General features: G+C 33.4%; 1 protein-coding gene across 9 annotated transcripts in view; it reads left to right on the plus strand.

Moving 5' to 3' along the window:
- Positions 1-18,299, plus strand: part of DMD (dystrophin) — a 1,152,080-nt gene that overhangs the window by 573,316 nt on the left and 560,465 nt on the right. For all 9 annotated transcript variants that reach the window (XM_085049820.1, XM_085049818.1, XM_085049835.1 and 6 more), the window contains 2 exons: positions 5,474-5,668; positions 13,122-13,294. In XM_085049820.1, coding sequence (XP_084905946.1) covers positions 5,474-5,668; positions 13,122-13,294 — 368 coding nt within the window. The remainder of the gene's footprint in view (positions 1-5,473; positions 5,669-13,121; positions 13,295-18,299) is intronic.

Raw genomic sequence — 18,299 nt, forward strand, 5'->3', positions numbered from 1 at the left:
CAAAAAAAAACCCCACCAAGTTTTCAACTATGAATATGCTGAATTTAATATTTTAAATTAATTACTGTAGCTTTTGTTTGCCTCTTTCTTCTCCTCTTCCTCCACCCCCACCATGTCTAAATAGGAAAAGAATGCACTCATCAGAGTGTAGCAGAACTATCTGAGGTATTGGGAGATAACCCATAATTTAGGCCTATGCATATAGGAAAGAGAAATTTTTTTTATGGAGAAAACTTTTGCATTTCAATCAAGTTATGATTTAATTGGAATTAAGTTTATGCTGGTTGATGCCTTTTGATTGATGGTTCTCAATATCAAAGGCTGCAATTTTCTATTGTTACTCCTAGAATCCAAATTTACTGAAATGTTTTCTGATTAATACCATTATTAGGAATAGCTTCATTTTAGCTGGCTTTATTTAATTTTATGTGTAGATCAAGTAGATTCATTTTATTACAGAAGAAAAGCTGTTCAAGCAGCATTTCTCAAGTAAGGTATGCCTTAGCAGAGAAGTGTTGTGAAGACATAAAGCACTCTCTGTCCAAGAACAGTGCTGAAAATAGTCATGTGTATTTTTAAAGTTTCTATTTTTTATATGTCAGTGATTAAATCAGACACAAGCATTAAACTATATGGTTTAAGTGTTGCAATGTGCAGGATTTTGTGGACTGCAACCACTCGGCAACATGAGTGGAAAAAAATTCATATATATGAGACAATATTTATGTTCTTACTTAAAAATGGGGTTTTTTTTCAATATTTAAAGGATATTTTATTGTTTCCAAGTGCCTTTTAAGGTCTTGTCTTCATAGAATTACATAAGGAATTTATAAATTTTTAATCTTGCATCGAGGATTTAGGTCTCTGTGTACTTGGAAGAGATGCTTCTTCTTGCACTGATAGATAACTTGTTTGTGATTGACTAAGGCCATCCACCCTAATAGAGAAAATTCCATATTATTACTATAATTTTGATGTTTCTACATATATACACAAACAGGTAAGATACATTATCAACACTGAAGGCAGAATTAATTTTTCTGAATGTTAGCTGACCTCACCCCTCAAAGTTAGCATTGGAATGGGTGAATAAAAGCTTTTTGAATAAATACGTACTTTAAAGGGGTTTTATTGGCCTCTGATAGCATTTTATCATACTTTTGTGTGTCTAATTCTTCATTGGCTGTATTGATGGTGAACATGGGCTAGCAAATACCTTGTGGTTCACAAGTTTTTTTGACCATTTGAGGTATCACTGCCTTGGTCCAGAAGGTGTCTACTCCTTTTTGTTTGTATGTGTAGCACACCCATGTTTATTCTGCAGAGGTGATAGATAAACAGCTGCTTGTAAAGAATATATCCTCAAGTGTAATTTCACTTCAGGAGTTGGCACATTTGTTTGTTTTCCCTGAACTTCTCATCCGGATGCTGCCAGGAGCAGTGCTGAGGTACAGCAATGCAGATGGGAGTGTTTTGCCACTTTATTCCTCCCATGTTTGTGTGAAATTATTAAACCAAAAACACAGACACAAAGGTTTGGAGGCCTGTCATGAGAAGGGACCAAAAATGGAACAGTTGTCAAGATCTAACACAAAAAACATGGAGGCTTTTTGGGTATAAACTCTTGAACAGAAAAAGTAATGTTGGGATTATTCCCTCTGCAAAAAGAGGAAAGGAAATGTGTACACTGAAACAGGTGAAAGATGCTTTAACACTGAAATTTCCACTGTTAAAAGGAAATTAACAGCATTCTCCAACACTGGTTAGCACTGATGCCAGCACAGTGTTAGATGTAGGCAGTAATGATCACAAGTGTTTCTTTGGAGAAGGTATGTGAATTTATCATCAAAACCTGCATTATACAAGTACTTTTTTGTTGGGGGTTTTGCTGTTGTTTTATTTGGTTGGTTTGTTTGTTTTTGTTTTTGTTTTTGTTTTTTGGCCTTCCCTGCAAGGGACAATTCATGAATGTTTTTCTAATGGTTTTGTTGCACCTGGTAGAGCATGGCAACTTTCAATGAAATCAGTTCAGGTGGAGTCTTGTGTATGGAGGGATTATGTCCCTTAATTAAAATTATGTAATGATGGGGATGAAAATTCAATTTACTCTTCTAGACATGATAACACTTGGTAAAAAGCAATCCATGAAATGTGAAAACTTACAAAAAAGTTGATTTTTCATAGACTATAAATAATTTGCATGTCATTATATCACTGACAATCAAGGAAAAAAGAGATCAATATCACTAAAATTGTATTTTACAGAAATAGTAATATAGGAAATAGCTAGTAACCTCAGCATTTTCCAATCACTAAACAATTTATTTGTGTTTTATATATACATATATATATATATATACACATATAGACAGACACAGAGAGACAGTTACATATTTTTAATTTAAATATTTAAATATTATTTGAAGTACTTTTAAATAACTCTAATGCATTCTGCCATTTTATCAGATTCAACTTATCCAAACCTATTCTTAAATGGTTATCTAAATCTTTAATTTCCACTTTCCTATTGATTTTTAATCCTTATAAAATCTTAACCAGCCATGGTTCTGATGAGTCATTTTGGCATCAGCAATTAGATGTATCTTTACTGAATTAATATTATTTTAATAGTAGTTGCTCCCAGCTGCTGTGATCGCCTTTTGTAAGTTTTATCTCACCCCAGTGTTAGGATATGATTCAGTTTCAGCTTTGCATTTCTAGCAAAGATGCTTATCCAGAATATAAGGAAGGATTCTGCCTGTTTTATCTTCCATTGTTAGGCAGTTCCAGGGAACACTGGGACAAATTAAAATGTTTGCCTTTGCCGATTGAAATTGTCAGTTCTGGACATGCCTTACCCTCCATTCCTTGGTGCAAAATGCCAACTTCTGCTGTGGGGTCTGTCATGATCCTGTCACTGAAGGAAAGATAGATTTCTAAATCCTAAAGCAGTATAAAATTTCTGATTTCTAAAGCAGTATAAAACTTTCAATACTTTTATTTAAATAGTATTCAGGAGCTAATTTATTTTGACTGTGACTCATTTTTAGAATAAGGGATGAAATAATGTACCAAATATGAGGGCAGGTTCTGATAGGCCTCTACCTTTAGATATCCTTCCCTGTGTTCATTTGTTTATTTATTTATTTATTTGTTCCTCTGACTAGTATTTTACAGTTTATATAACATTATAAACAATAGTAGAAGTATAAAAGTAATCATCCATTTATGAAAAATATGACTTTAAAGTTTCCCATAAGGGCAGTGTGATTATGTTTGCATACATCCCATTTTTCTCCATAGCAGGGATTGAAAGGTACCAAATTTTGCCACTATAAAAAACTGATATCCATGAAGTGCTCACATATCCAATTTCCATTTGACTTTTCTATAGTTTCAGAAATTGTTTAGAGCAAGAAAGCACAGAGTTTATTTTATCTAAACACATGCATGTGCACAGGTGTGTACATACATTTAGTAGCCTAAATTAGGGTTGAAAAGGATAGGCTAATCTCATACAACTATAGTAACTAATTGTATTTTGCATGTTGCTTTACATATTCATGTGACCTCTTTTTGAGTGAAAACCTTGCACATCTAGCGTGCTCTTTTCATTACTGTGAATACAAATATTCTGTCCTCTCAGTCAAAAAGAAAAACACAGTTATAGTTAAAATGTTCCTTGTGTGGGTCTGAAGTTCATTGCTACATGTGAAAGTGTCACAGTGTAGTCTGGAGGAATTAAAATATGTTGCTCCATGCAGGTCTCAGTGACCTGCTGAGATTCTCACCTTTTCTAATCAGCTGGGACAGCTTTTCCTTTAGGTTTACTGGAGTAAACTGTTATTCTTGCAGAGCGTGTGATTCATGAAACATATGGGGGTCAAGCACAATTTTTTAAAGGGAATTTATTTCAAATAATAAAAATTATAGCAGCGATGTGGTAATTAGAGAGGTTTCAATGTTAGCAGATGTACTGAGAAAGTCATTTAGTGAGAAAAGTGTAAGCAAAGCAATTAAATTTCCATAAGAAATGCAACAGAATTGCACAACTCTACAGATAACTTTATGGGCTTTATATGTGATATGCATACATCTTCTAGAGTGTGTATATGCATATTTTAAGACTCTAAAGAAAATTGAAGAACCAGATGACTCAGCCCGGTAACTGAAGAGAGAAATAAATCCTGAATTAAAATGAGACACCTTGCTGAGGTAGTGTGTGCTTATATTTGTTTTCTTTTGCATACTGTGTAGCTAAATAGTGATACTGTTTTCTTCAGGACCATTGATCAATTGTCTTTCACATAAATGGCTCCAAAACCCATAATTTTCTGTTAGGAGTGAAGCATCTAAACAGTATAATTTTTGAACATTTAGCAACAATTACTTGTAAAATTCTTTGAGGTCCTCAATAATTAAAGTACACATTTTTGAAAAGACAGACTTCAAACACACAGGATCTTGGCTCCACAGTAGGAATCCATAAACACACTTATGAAACCACAAATAATTGATATCTTAAATTTTGCCTTTTCTAATGTATATACAGGTGATCTAGTATTTGGAGTTTAGTTAACAGAAGCAATCACAGGTCTCCCTTCTCCAAAACACACATTTGGTATTACATTTTTTATCTATGATTCATTAACAAACCAAATGGGAAATACAGAGAATTTACATAAACAGCCATTTTGTTGTCGCGTTGTATGTTAAGATGCTTTCAAATGCCATAGATCAGCTAAGTGTTTTCTTGGAACCAAAACATTCTGGGATGTCTTTACATTTGGTGTATGCATGTGCTTCCAGAATAGGGTGTCTATTTCATATTTTTCCAGATTAAAAAAAACAACAAACAAAAAACCCCAACTTCATGAAGAGGTGTGTTGCTGAGTTTTCTTTTAGAAATAAGAATGCATTAAAGACCTTTCAAGCCATGAAATTCCAACTGCACTTGCTAGTTTAAAGAGCAAGTTTTTAATATAATCTTGAAAGTGTAGTGTTGGCATAGTTGTTTTGTATTGCATTTTATTTAAGGAATTGTGTCTATTACACAAGTCATTATTTTACTTGATACCTTGAAATTATTTCATATTTTAGACCTGGCATGCATGAAATTTCTATAATGAAGGACAGATTTTTCAAGAGGTGTGATGATTTTAAATGAATGGGCTAGCACTAAAATCTCAGTAACATCATAATCTCAGCATACTCTTGCATTTCCTATCTGCATTTCTTTGGAGAGCAGAAGAAAAGTTTGCACTCTCTTGCATGGATTAATTTCAGTACCTGCCATTTCAAACAGACAAGTGGAGAATGAGCGATCTGTGTCAGAAACCTCAAATATTTCCTGCATTTGTTTTGGAAGTTACTTTTGATTGTTTCTGGGTTGTGAACTGGAAATTGCATTAAGTTATAAGCTTGCCTAGTGTTAAGAAACTAAAAGAAGCATTCTGTTGTATATCTATACTAGCAAACAGTTCGTGAAGATACAACTTTTGTGATGACTGAAACTAGGACTGTGGAAACCACTCATGTGCCTTCTACATACCTGGCAGAGATCCTTCACCTTCTGCAAGCCTTGTCTGAAGTGGAAGAGCGCCTTAATTCTCCTGTTCTGCAGGCTAAGGATTATGAGGATCTCTTCAAACAAGAAGAGTGTCTCAAGGTAAGATGGAAAGATTTTCTTTACAATGACTGGGTGGTATCATTTTGAGGCTGCTGTATATTGGCAGCCTGGCTCATTCTGAGACATCTGTTTTTCGAGTTCTAAGCCCCTCTCTGTGATGTGTGCCTATACAGATGTTTATATATGAGAGCACACTGGGACAAAATGTTAAAAACACTGAAGTGTTCATTTAAATTTCTCTGTCTTACCTGTATTTGCATGGACAAGAGCATTAAGGTATCTGCAAATTACATCCTTGAATGGGAGAGAAAGGATGGAGAGAGACAGTTGTATATTTAATGGCAGAATTTGCAGTTAAAATTTATTTGTGCATGGATAATGGAAAAAAAAATCTTCACTGAAACAGTTATTAAGCATTGGAACAGGCTGCCCAGGGAAGTGGCTGAGTTGCCATTCCCAGAGGTATTTAGATGTGTAGATGTGGCACTTGGGGACATGGTTCAGTGGTGGACTTGGCAGTGCTGGGTTAATATCTGGACTTGATTTAGGTCTTTTCCAATATAAATCACAAAATATTCTGCATTGAAAGAGACCCATAAGGATAATGAAGTCCAACTCTTAAGTGAATGTCCCAAGCAGGGATTGAACCCACAATCTTGGTGTTATAAGCACCATGCTCTGACCAACTGAGCTCATATCCTAGTGGTTAAATGATTTTATGATTCTATGATTTGTAGTTATAAGTAATTACTAAGTAACCCTGTCCACACCCAATTCTGGCTGCTTTATTTTAGTCTATGATTTCTAAAATTAATTTTATTGGAGCAGGAGCAAAACCAAATAAAATTTAGCTGTTGCATTCCATGTTAGACCAAAAAACCTTGAAGTCTTATTGGGCCTGTACTCTGTGTAGTTATTATTACAGTTTAATTAGCTAAACAGAGAATGTTGTCCAATACTTAGATAATGTAGTTAAGAAAAAGCTAATTCAGTGTTGTTAGCATCACTTTAAATATTGCTGTGTAGTTTCTTCAATGCTTGAAATATTACTGCCTGGTTTGTTCAATGCTTGCAACAGTGAAATCCTTTGAAATTGGTGGAATTTTTCCAACGTAGAATTGACATAAGAAGAGAATAAGATTAAAGTTGTAAGCCTAAGTAGATGAATGAGTTATCAGCTTTTGCAGAATAATGTTTGTGTGAGGAAAGCCTTGTAAAAAATCGAGCTCAAGTGCTGTATATAATTACAGCAATTCCAAATTGTCATCCAGCATGAAGAGAAGACTACATTTCCATTTTTCTGTGTTTATTTAGGGAAAGGAATTTTTTTTTTTTTAAAGTAAATATTAGCCTAAAGAGGTTGGAATTTGCCTAGAGTCAGCTGTAGGAAAGAAGCTTAGAGGGAGAATCAGGACAGTGGCCATGGCTAAATGCTCTGAATTTTCCTCTGTATGAGCCCATTTATCTCGTTCTGTGTCAGAGGATATGTTACAAAACCACATCCATTTGCTGCTATTAGCTTCTGTAAAATCACATCTGTTTATAATTCTTAATCATTCATAGATCTTATATATTTTATGCATTTATACATTTATACAAACACACATGTGCACACACTCAAATACTGTTATTAGCTTGTGAAAATTAGGGTGTTTGCAGTTTCCTAGCAAGGCAGTATAGTTGAGCAGTGAAGCATAACAGTGAAGTATTGGATCAAAGGAAGCACAGAACTGGAAATAGGATGTCAATCAATGGGTGTCAAATACCAGTAGGCTGTTTCTTTTGCCACTGCTGATTTAGTACCTGTAGATTAAAGTAATTCTGAGTATCGAAGCACAAAACATGCCAATCTAATTGTCATTCTTCATTTTAAACAATCCCTTCTGCACCAAAAAAAAAAAAAAAAAGCAAAACCAAAAACGTAGACTATGTAAATCCTGGATAATGAGCCCCTACTTAGTCCTTGTTGATGAACTTTTGTTCATTAAGAGATTGGATGGAGAAACAGTGGTCTACCTCAGGAAGTTTAGTGGCAAATTACTTCCTTCTAGTTCTTCTTAAGGCTTTACATTTGGGCTAGCTTTAGCTGATTTATATCCATAACTAATCTGTTGTTCACCCACATATATTTGCTATTATTGGAGTTGACATCGACTTTAATAATATTGATTACTGAGGTTACAAGTAAGTACTAGCATAGGTTTAATTTAACTGAACTATTAAATTGTTATGAGATGCATTTGTGGGCACAGTTCCATCTTCCACCTAAATAAATCTCTTAGAAAAGGCAAATGGGTCTTGCACATTTTGTGGGCTTTTGGAAGGGTATAGGTTTGATCTGAGCCTGCTTAATGAATATTTATTTCCAAGGAAAAGCATCCATCATTGTCATTATCCTGCGGTAAAAATAGAAAAGTAGTGCATAAATTGTTCAGCAGCTGGTTGAGAAAGGTTTGAAATTAAATTGTCGTTGATTTTTTTTTCTCTGACAGATTTGCATGAATCAAATTACAGAACTGTCATGAATAGCACTGTGTTTTAAAACTGAGCTTTTGATATTTTTTTTCACTCCCATTCAGAAAGAATCTATTTTAATTAATCTGTAAAAGGAAAAATAAGTTTATTTACAAGAATCAGTGGTAACAGCTTTTAACATTTTTTCTAAAGTAAATATGTCTGGTAAGACTTAAACATGATTGCTTGTTATCAAAAAGGATAAATATTGAATACAAATTACAAATTGCTAATATCAATTGTCATTGATAATTCAAGCACTGAATTTTTATATCAAAGGCATATGAATGTTGGGATTGTTGTTCTCTCCATTTTAAGCTTTAGGGAGTGGAAAAGTCAGATAGAGGAACCAAGTCTTGTCACTTTATGTCATAAAGTGAGCATTGCAATGCTTTCATTATCCTATTACAAGCTCTTTTAAGTATTAGGACATACAGTACCTCAGCTTTTCTTTATCACTGCACTGGCAGTATTTAACAAACTATTTAAATATTACACTTCTGTCAAAGATGGAATTCAATTGATTGTAGAGAAAATTATGGTCCATAGATTGATGGATCAGTAAAGTTGGTCTGATATACTCTCAAAATAAGGCAACTGTTGTTATAAGCACAGATATTATTTCTGTCTGCTGCTGATGTTGTTCATATTGATGGAGTTCACACTCTTTGAGCTACCTGTATAAAATTGGTTGTGATTACAACGGATTTCATTGTGTGAACAAATGTAGGGTGAAAATGCCTTCAGATTTTAGGTAATTATCCTTCTTTGCAATAGATGTTTCAAATGTTTCCTAAAAGTTAAATTAATGCAAAAATTTGCATATATTCTACCTGATATGGCTATATTGTTCATACTAAGAGAAAACTTTCCTGTGTAATGATTCTCTCATGGAAGATGCTCGACTTGTTTGAGCTCCAGATTATTTAGTGGGTGATGTATACGCTGAAATAAACACATTGATTGACAAGAGAATAAAACTAACACATATTTCTGTTTGCTAACAGATAGGAAAAGTGTGTTAAAATGAAATAGTATACCTGGAATTTAAGAAGTCTAATTCATAACCATATGTGAAAATGTTGTTAGTAGGATTTTTAAGGATCACTGTCATAGTCATGGCAAGGCTGTGCCTATTCATTACTTGATTCTATTAACTGTGAACTCAAAACTTATTTCCTGAGGGTACTTGCATTATATAATTATAGTGCAAACCTGCAGTAGGGTGCATACATATTAGTGTTTGGGGTTTTTTTTTAATATTCTTAATTTTGGCAGGAACATCTTATTGTAGAATATGATTATACACTTAGCTATCATATTTTTCAATGATGTCATAGTTTTAATATGGAAAGCCATCTGGCTCTGAGGAAGAGATTTCTTACATATGTAAGATGTATGTATATCTTGCATAATCACTCTAACAATTCTGTTTGTAGTTCATCGTCTTCTGTATTTCCTGTAGGGCTTTTATTTAGTTCATTAAAAATTGGGTTGGTTTTTGTGTAGCTTTTTAAATATAGATATTTTAATGCTCTAGTTCATCTTTTCTCTTCTTTTATCCTTTGTTTGGTAATCCTTCATCTAGTGACAGATAGAGCAGGTTTTTTGCACTGTTTTCTACTGTGTCATATTTCAGAATATAGGAATTTGTTGTACATATCACACATCCACGATTCTGGCAGCTAGAATCCCCTTTCAAATTGGTTTGTGAAGCCAGTAATGCCCATACCAGATATTATAACTCATAATTCTATAGATATTTTAAAATTATAATCAATTTGTGCAACTTTTCCAGCTATCCATGATTACTAATTATTCTGCTGTTACTGGGTTTCTTGTTAGTACAAAAAGCACAAAATATTGTAATGAATCTGCTATACATATAATTATAATGCATCATTCTGAAAATGTTTGAAATGTCAAAAAAATGTATTTTCAGTTTTAAACATTGGAATATGTATTTGGTGTGTACTAAGTGATTTTTATCAACAAGCATCATGCAATGTGAAATTCAGAGCGATTTTCTGCTGCAGCTCAATAAAACCCAATTAACCATAACTTAGAACTGAGTGTGTTCACATGCACTCTCCAAATAGATCTGTCAGTAACACTGTGCTTGGTGACAGATTTGTACACAAATAGCCAAGGAACTAGATTTTTACAGGAAGTTGTCTTTCTCTGGAAGATAAAGACAAATCCCAGGTAGTGAAAATGAACTGTTGCTTGAGTCTCTAGTGCTCCAATTTCTCTTTTAAGAGCAATGAGATGGATCAGTCCCTAAAGGCTACTGTCACTTCAGCTGCTAATGATTTTCTGTTATCCTTTTTTTTTTCCTAAAAATTAAAGCTTTGTGCAATTCTTTAAACCACATTACAAAATCTCCCAAGGCATTGTTGATAAATAACTGTTTGAAGATCATTCTCTTCAACATGAAAGATAGCTGGGGAATGTGTGTGAGATACATGAGTAAATGTGAGCTCATTTATGTACACATACATGGTTTCTCTTTTTTTTGTTTCTTTTGGACATTCTTGTACTCATTTAGAGCACATCAGCTGTGTCATCTTGTTTTGTCTGTAGCAGCTGTGCTTTGAACAAAAGGGAAAATAAGATATAGAAATTGTATACTTTATATTGTTCATAGACCACGAATTTTAAACATAAAGGGTTATATCACTTACCAATTCCGAAGTACATAGGGTGTATTTAATCTGTTTTTAATATTGAGAAAATTGGTCTATTTGGTTGAAAAAGCGTGCAATTTCAATATACATAGGCACATATATTACTCTTCATTTGGTTACTTAACATGTTGAGTGCAAGAAGTGTCTTCTTGGGTGGCTCAGATGAGCTGATACTCAGTCCTACTGAAAAGAAGGCCATTTCACTGGAGTGCTTAAGTATGTCCTGGCAGCTTATAACATTTCAATTACATTTTTCCTGTTCTTTAAATGTGCAAATTTTTAGTCATAGATGAGGGTTTGTGAAATGCTGTGTCCTTTATATTCACGGATATAATCTTGGAATATTTAGAGACCTTTTTTTCATCTGAAATTTCTTATATTCAGATTAATAATATTGAATATCTGAATTGTCCGTGTCCTGAGTGTGTAAAACAAAAATTTAAGTAGACCTGAATAAGGAGCACTGAGTGTGAGATGTTTTTCTGGGAAAGTCAAATGAGGTTTTTTGAGTAATGACACAGACCCAGCCAGCTTTCACTGCACATGATAGATTGCTGACAAGGAGGAAACGTGTTCCTTATTGTGAATCATTCCAGAGACAAGATGTCTACCATTCTCTTTTGATTTATAAATATTCATTTAGTCTGCTAAATGTAAGTCACATTTCTCAAGACCTAAAAATTCAAATTATTAGTCTTATGGGGTTTTATAGAATGTATGTGTATCTTCTTTTCTTTTTTCTCTTTTCCTTTTTTTTCCACCCAAAAAATTGGAATATTATAGTGCTGGATCTTTAGGAACCCAGAATATTTTTTTCTTTTGTTTTGTGGGGTGGTTTTGGATGCAATTATTTCAGTGCAATGCCTGCACATTTGCATAAGGTCTTCTAGTCTTATATTTTACAAAATATAAATGAATTGTAGTAACTTTAATTAGTAAAAAAAAATACAACTACATTTTGTCACGTCAAGAGTTATTCAGATTTTTTATTAAGTTTTTAGGGTTTTTAAAATATTTATCAAGCAATTTGGAGAAGAAAATTATTTGGATAATAATCACTTCATATTAGTACTACTGGCAATATACCAGTACACTCTGTCATACCCATGGTTCTAAAAAAAAGTTTTTAAATCAAGTTCATTACAATAGAATTGTAAAACTTATTTTCTAGCCATGAGATGGTGCGGATTGTGTGTTTATTAAAAAAAAAATTAATCCCCATTTGTTGAATCAGAATTCATAAATGCTGGGTGAAGAGGAGGTGATAAGTACAGTCTACATGGATTTCATAAAAGTTTCTTTATTAAGAAAAATCAGGAATTGTAAGGTTAGAAGCAAAATCAGCATTCACAGAAGACAAGTATTAAACTCCAAAAGTTAAAGAAAGGCAGGAGAGAGAGAAGTCCTCACTATCCATGGACTGGGAAGTGCTTCAGTTTAGTTCAAACTGTCCAAGAAGTCTGTCCAGTTTATAAATGGCTTTCTAAGAGTAACAACTTCTTTCTGGTGGCTACACACATCTCTGCAGCTTTGTGTATAATAAATTTTATACTTGGAGGGTTAATAGTAGAGCAACACTTTAAAACCTGCATCAAAATTAGTATTGTTTGATGTGGTTTTAAAATGGTTTGCTCGAGTGTTAGAGTTCCAGTAAATTGGAATAAATTGAAAATTAGTATTTAGTTCGATTAAAACCAGGAAAAATGAATGAACAACCAAAAAAAAAAACACAGTAGTGCAAAGCAATGGAGCAGAGCAATGATAGGAAAACAGCAGCAGATGTGTAAAATATAAGGCATAGTAAAAAAGTTTAGAGAAGGGTATGTAAAAAAGACCTACATCAGAGGAGTCTAAAGTGATGAGATTTTTGGAGATGTAAGATTAATTTGTTTAAATTCAGAATGACTCATTTTGTATGAAAATCATCTGAGTACCTCAGCAGGGATTGTAGGGCTCAGGGTGTTTCCTGGTGATTGCTCCAAAGAGTGGCTTCTGAATTGGGAAGTGAAGGGAAGTGATAGGTCAGGAAATGTAAATACTGACATGCAGAACTTTTTAGTCAATAGCACTTTCCTTCCCCTCCAACCATGACCTTCCTCAGATAAATTTTATTCAGTCTTCAAAGAAAGGATGGACATTCAGTTATTATACAGGTTATTTTAAAATTACTATTATTATCGATGTTACTGTCTAATTAACATTTTGTACTACTTCCTTTTGCTTATGAACAATTATTTGTTATTTATAAAAACAATTATTTGTTTCTGTTTTTTAAAATCTTGATATTACAGAGCATTAAGGATAGCCTGGGGAGACTGCAGGGTCATGTAGAAATTATTAACAAAAAGAAGACATCGGCTTTGCAAAACGTTACACCAAAGGAAGCAGCAAATATACAAGAAAAGCTGACTCAACTCAATTTTGAATGGGAGAAACTTAACAAGATGTACAGAGACCGACAGGCGTAAGTAACTTTTAAAAATTGCTCTTTCTGTTGGCCTTCATTTATATTTGGCCTATTGTTGATGATTGGGTATTTCTTCTTTTTATGGGAATAACTTTTAAAGTCACAAAAAAATAGTTTCTTGTAACTAAGCACAGAAGATTTGTATAGAATTGTAATTTAATTTGTGGGCATTTTTGTAGAACTGAAAATATTTTGGCCAGTTATCACCACAATCTCGCATCATATTGCAAACATGCATATGTCATTACAAATGATGTACAATTACCCTGAGATAGTTTTAGGCATTTAGTCTTCTGTACCTTTGTTATTGATTTAAAAATTTGAATATGTGATCAGTGTATCAGAGTAAAACCCCTTTTGATTGCAAAGGATTTACGAGTTTGAGGAGCAGTTCTCACTCTATGTTGAAGGAACATAGCTAGAATTGTTAGCAGCTCTAAACTCAGTCGCATCTTTTTATAAATTTCTACATTACACTTTACACAGCAAGGCTGGACAATCAAGAGAAGTACAGAAAGGCATTACAATTATAAATAAATATTTCATCATCTACAGTATCTTTTTTTTCTATTTGTACATTATTCTGATGGTATAATCTGGTAATCATATGAAAATATAAACAAACCTGTTTAATATTTCAGGCATGGTTCACCTTAGGAACACCACAAAGGCTAGCAACCCAGTAACTTATTTGTACTCTGTAGCAGGTAGCCAAAGTGTACCAATTTTGGCATTGTGCAGTAAAAGACATAGGTTTATAGTTCCTCCTAATTTTCTTTTTTAATTAGGTGATATTTCAGATGTTATTGGCAGTCATACAGATATGACCGTGGTTAATGGGATATACTTTCTTTCCAGCATGAATAATTTGAGAGTTTAACAAGTAAGTTTGCCTTAGATAAAAAGTCATAGTTTCAAGCATTTATTGAATTACTACAGAAAAGTCCTTGACAATTCTTCTGAGAATGAACAACTTTAATTGGATAATGAAAAACATTATATATACATCTATATATCACTAATTCCATTCTTTGAAACTTTCCATTCATAGGAATTTTAAAAAACTGGCTCTTCAGGCAATGCTGAAAACTTGACATTAAAAGTTTTATTTGATATGTCTCCTCAAAAGACAATAGATTGATATTTGATAGAATGTCACTTTTTGCAATACACATGTGTTTGGAAATATCCCTTATCTAAGAAAATGTTGTTAAAATCATTGTAATTATTATACAAACAAATAGCTTAATAAACAAATAATTTTTGCATTATTAATTGAATGAGATATGATTCTAAACATATATGCAGTAACTAGAAGAAAAACAAATACTTCATGTGTATTTAGCCTGCACTGACTTGTACAATCCAATTCTTGGTAACTTTTATGTTTTCTTTGTTTAGAAATATTGGTAAATAACTGTCACATTGCAGATTTCTACAGACATATTATTTTCACTGTCAACCAGTCTCTAGCTTGATTTTAGATTGCTGGAGAGAGAAGGGAATAAAGCTTAAAAAAAAATAATCAGATAGATTAATAGTAAATAAATCTAAGTCAGTAGTCTTCATGTCATCTCTGCTTTGTCTCAACATTTAAAATGTGAGAAACTGAGACAGATTTATCATCTGGTAAGGTTTACAAATTCTACTTCTATCCCTGTTGTTTTGTTGGGTTGGTTTTTTTTGGTTTTTTTTTTTTTTTTTTTTTTTAATAAGTCCAGTTCTGGTGTGGTAGAAAAAATCCTTATTAACCACGATATCATGTCCAAAAATGAAAGGTAAGTTAGAAAAGAGACTGAAGAAAATCTGCTCACACAGATTAATGAAACCAGGGGATATTTGGTGTTGTGCTTTTCTGGGAGACTGGCTTTGCACAAAGTCCTACTGGTTTGGTACACCAAGCTCTGAGAAATCTTTGGAATCTCCTTTCCCTAGAGCCTGGCTTTGCCCAGCCTGTTACTGTTTTAGTAGACAATCTCTTTGGAATCTCCTCATATGCATTTTCTGCCGCTGGTGCATAGCAAGGACAGTGATTTACTGTTAGCTGAAAGCTTGGACTATCATCACTGACACTCAATTATTCGTTATTTAGGCTATAGTGGTATTTAGCCAGCAGCAGAAATCTTGCGAGGTGAAATTATTAGTGTTTGTCAAGTATTTTGAGGTCATCAGATGAAGGCACTAGAGAACTGTAAAGTATGATTACTGTCCAGCTGGCTTTTGCCTGGGGGACTTACCCTCTTTGGTGTGATGGACAGCAACTCAAGGTGATGCAAAGCTGGACTGCTGCCTGATTCACACACCTTTCTTTTTCTTTTAAATCTTTTGGGTTTGGTGTCAGTCTTATTGTGTCAATGTTTAAGAGGTTCTGTTTGAACTCGAGATGATCCCTGTAGCTTCTGTTGTTTTGTGAGGTGCATTTGCACTGCACACGAATTCGTGGGATGAGGAGAAGTAAGACAAAATGGCCTTCAGCATTTTACTTCTAGCCATTTGTGTCTGTAGGGGGTGAAAGTATCAGTGTGACTCTGCCCTTGAGACATTGGTGAAGCTGTGTTTATGAGATGTGCTATTGATGATGATGTTTAAGGACAGTTTTGGAATTATTATTGGAGCTGTCTTGCTTTCAAGGGAGCGTGTCTAAGTGAATGTGAGTACTCCATGTTTGGAAGGTAGCAGAAACAAACATGCTGTAACTATGTTAGTTTCCAAATACTGGTTTAGGAAATCAAAGGCTTCTAATAGCATGGAAATTATTATTTAAATAAATGAAAAGTCAACTATCACCATGACATGTGGAAGAACAAAACAGCTTTCCTTACCCCTGTTGTTACTGGCAGAGAGCTTACTCTAAATCTCATAGAAGCCATTAGAAACCTTCATGTTGAGTTCTTTTATGTGAAATTGATTTCCTAGAAGTCCTGATTCATATCTAGATACTTTGTAATTAACTCTGGAGTGAGTTCCTTTTAATTAGAAATGAAAATAGATTTTCAGTTTGTTTTATAGCAGAGCCTGAGCCAGTTTGACAGAAATACACTGTGATGGTAAGCACTCAAATAGCTTTACAAGTCCACTTTTTCTACAGTATTTGAAAACCTTGTTTCACATTGTTACTTTAACATGTTTCCTGTATTAAAATAAGAGCTCATATTGTACATACTGTAAGATAGCAGGAAAAATTTAATTGAAGAAAAAAAGCAAAATTGCTGTGGTCATCCTAGAAGTCTTCCAGTGGTTTTAGAAACCTATAATGAATGCAAATTTTTAATCTTTCACAAACACAAAAATTACCAAGCAATTTTTTAAGTCAAGTCTAGATCTAAGCATGTTTCTTTAATAGGAGTGAGTTTCTTTTCTGTTGGAAATAATTTCAGAAGATGGTAACTCGTCCTTCCAACAGATAAACAGTAGTGACATCATCTTACATCAAGTGGAATTTGTTTCCTTGGCTTCAGTTTTGTGAGTGCAAAGCAAACTCCAGGAAACAGCAGTGGCATAATTTGTCTTTTGTGAGCTAAAGTGCAATTTATTATTTAATTTATAACTTCAACCTTTGCATGGTACTAAATTTTTATGTTATCTTTTCCAACTGTTGTATTAAGATAATAGAATCTGAATTTTGAAAGGTAGAGTTAAGTTTCACTACCAGTAAGAACAGCCACTCAGATGTCATAGTTTTTCCTGTCCTTGTACCAGAATTTCACAATAATCTTCCTTCTTTCCAGCAGTCTTTAATAATGGGGTTTTGTATTATTCATGTTTACTTAGGAAGTGACACTAACACAAGTCCCTTTATATTTTAAATGAGAACATATATTTTTGGGGGGAAAACCACAAAGAGACAATAGAAGATGGACTTTTAAATTACTGTCTTATATAGCTTTTTATCTTATCAGTGTACCACTTGTGGAACATCTTGTTTGTCTTTCCAGGATATTGTCTTCCCAGGATCTTTATGCCTAAGTCTTGCTTCTGTGAACAAGTGCTCCCTGAAAATAATCCTTTCTAAAACTCCCAGAAATCATTGAATCCGTGAAATCCAACAAGGTTTTCCAGAACAGATGTTAATTTGAAATATTTCTGCAGGAATTGTAAATGATAATGTAAGGGGAAAAAAAAATAAGAAACACAAGGCAGAAAAAAATAGAAAAATACTCAAACAAATATAATTCAAAAGCAAAATACTAAAATTTTACAGATATTGTAGGCTATGAATATTTTTGAATCTGTTTGTTAAAGAAAAATTAAAATTCTAATGGGTCTCTCATATTAATGTTAGGCAACTAATTTTTGCGTTTTTCATGTCTTATTTAAGAATTATCTTCCACGGCCTACATTACAGACTATATTAATGCACATCTAATTAATCTCAAAGCCACTAAAAATTAAATATTGTGAGAGAATGTGGGAAATTTGATAGCAGATATCTTTAGAAAGTGTTGATAATTCTGAAAAGTGGAAAAAAGTGATATGCCAGTCTTACATCAGAAAAGATAGCAAATCCATAATAATGATAATGAAAAAAGATTGACAGCTTTATAAAACTCCCAGAAATTTTTATAGTAACAAGAGCAAACCATAAAGAACTAGTTAATAGGCTTATACTAAAAATTAGTTTCCTTTCCTGAATAACAGTACAACTGACAACTTTTTCTGAGTAACTTTAAATTAGCTGTTGATTAGCTTGGTAAAGCCTGAGGAAAAACATTTATTATACATAAAGAATTGATTCATTGTCAGAGAAATAATATTTTGTGGCAATATTTCTAACACCACATAGTAACAATGTCATAATCCCTTACTGATATATTCTGTTGAGAACTAATCCAATCCATGGATCAAGATATTAGCAAAAAGAAATGAAATACATGAATTTTTCAAATGTAAGTAACCTGCCTATGTTCTGAATTACTGCAGAACAAGCAAGCCTTGAGGACATGACTGCCTAGGGTATCTGAATCAGATCCAGCTTCTGTGCTCTTCTTGCTTAGTAGAAATT

This window comes from Lichenostomus cassidix, chromosome 1 (assembly GCF_008360975.1).
Source record: "Lichenostomus cassidix isolate B80296 chromosome 1, HeHo_3.0, whole genome shotgun sequence".
In the NCBI taxonomy this organism is placed as follows: Eukaryota; Metazoa; Chordata; class Aves; order Passeriformes; family Meliphagidae; genus Lichenostomus; species Lichenostomus cassidix.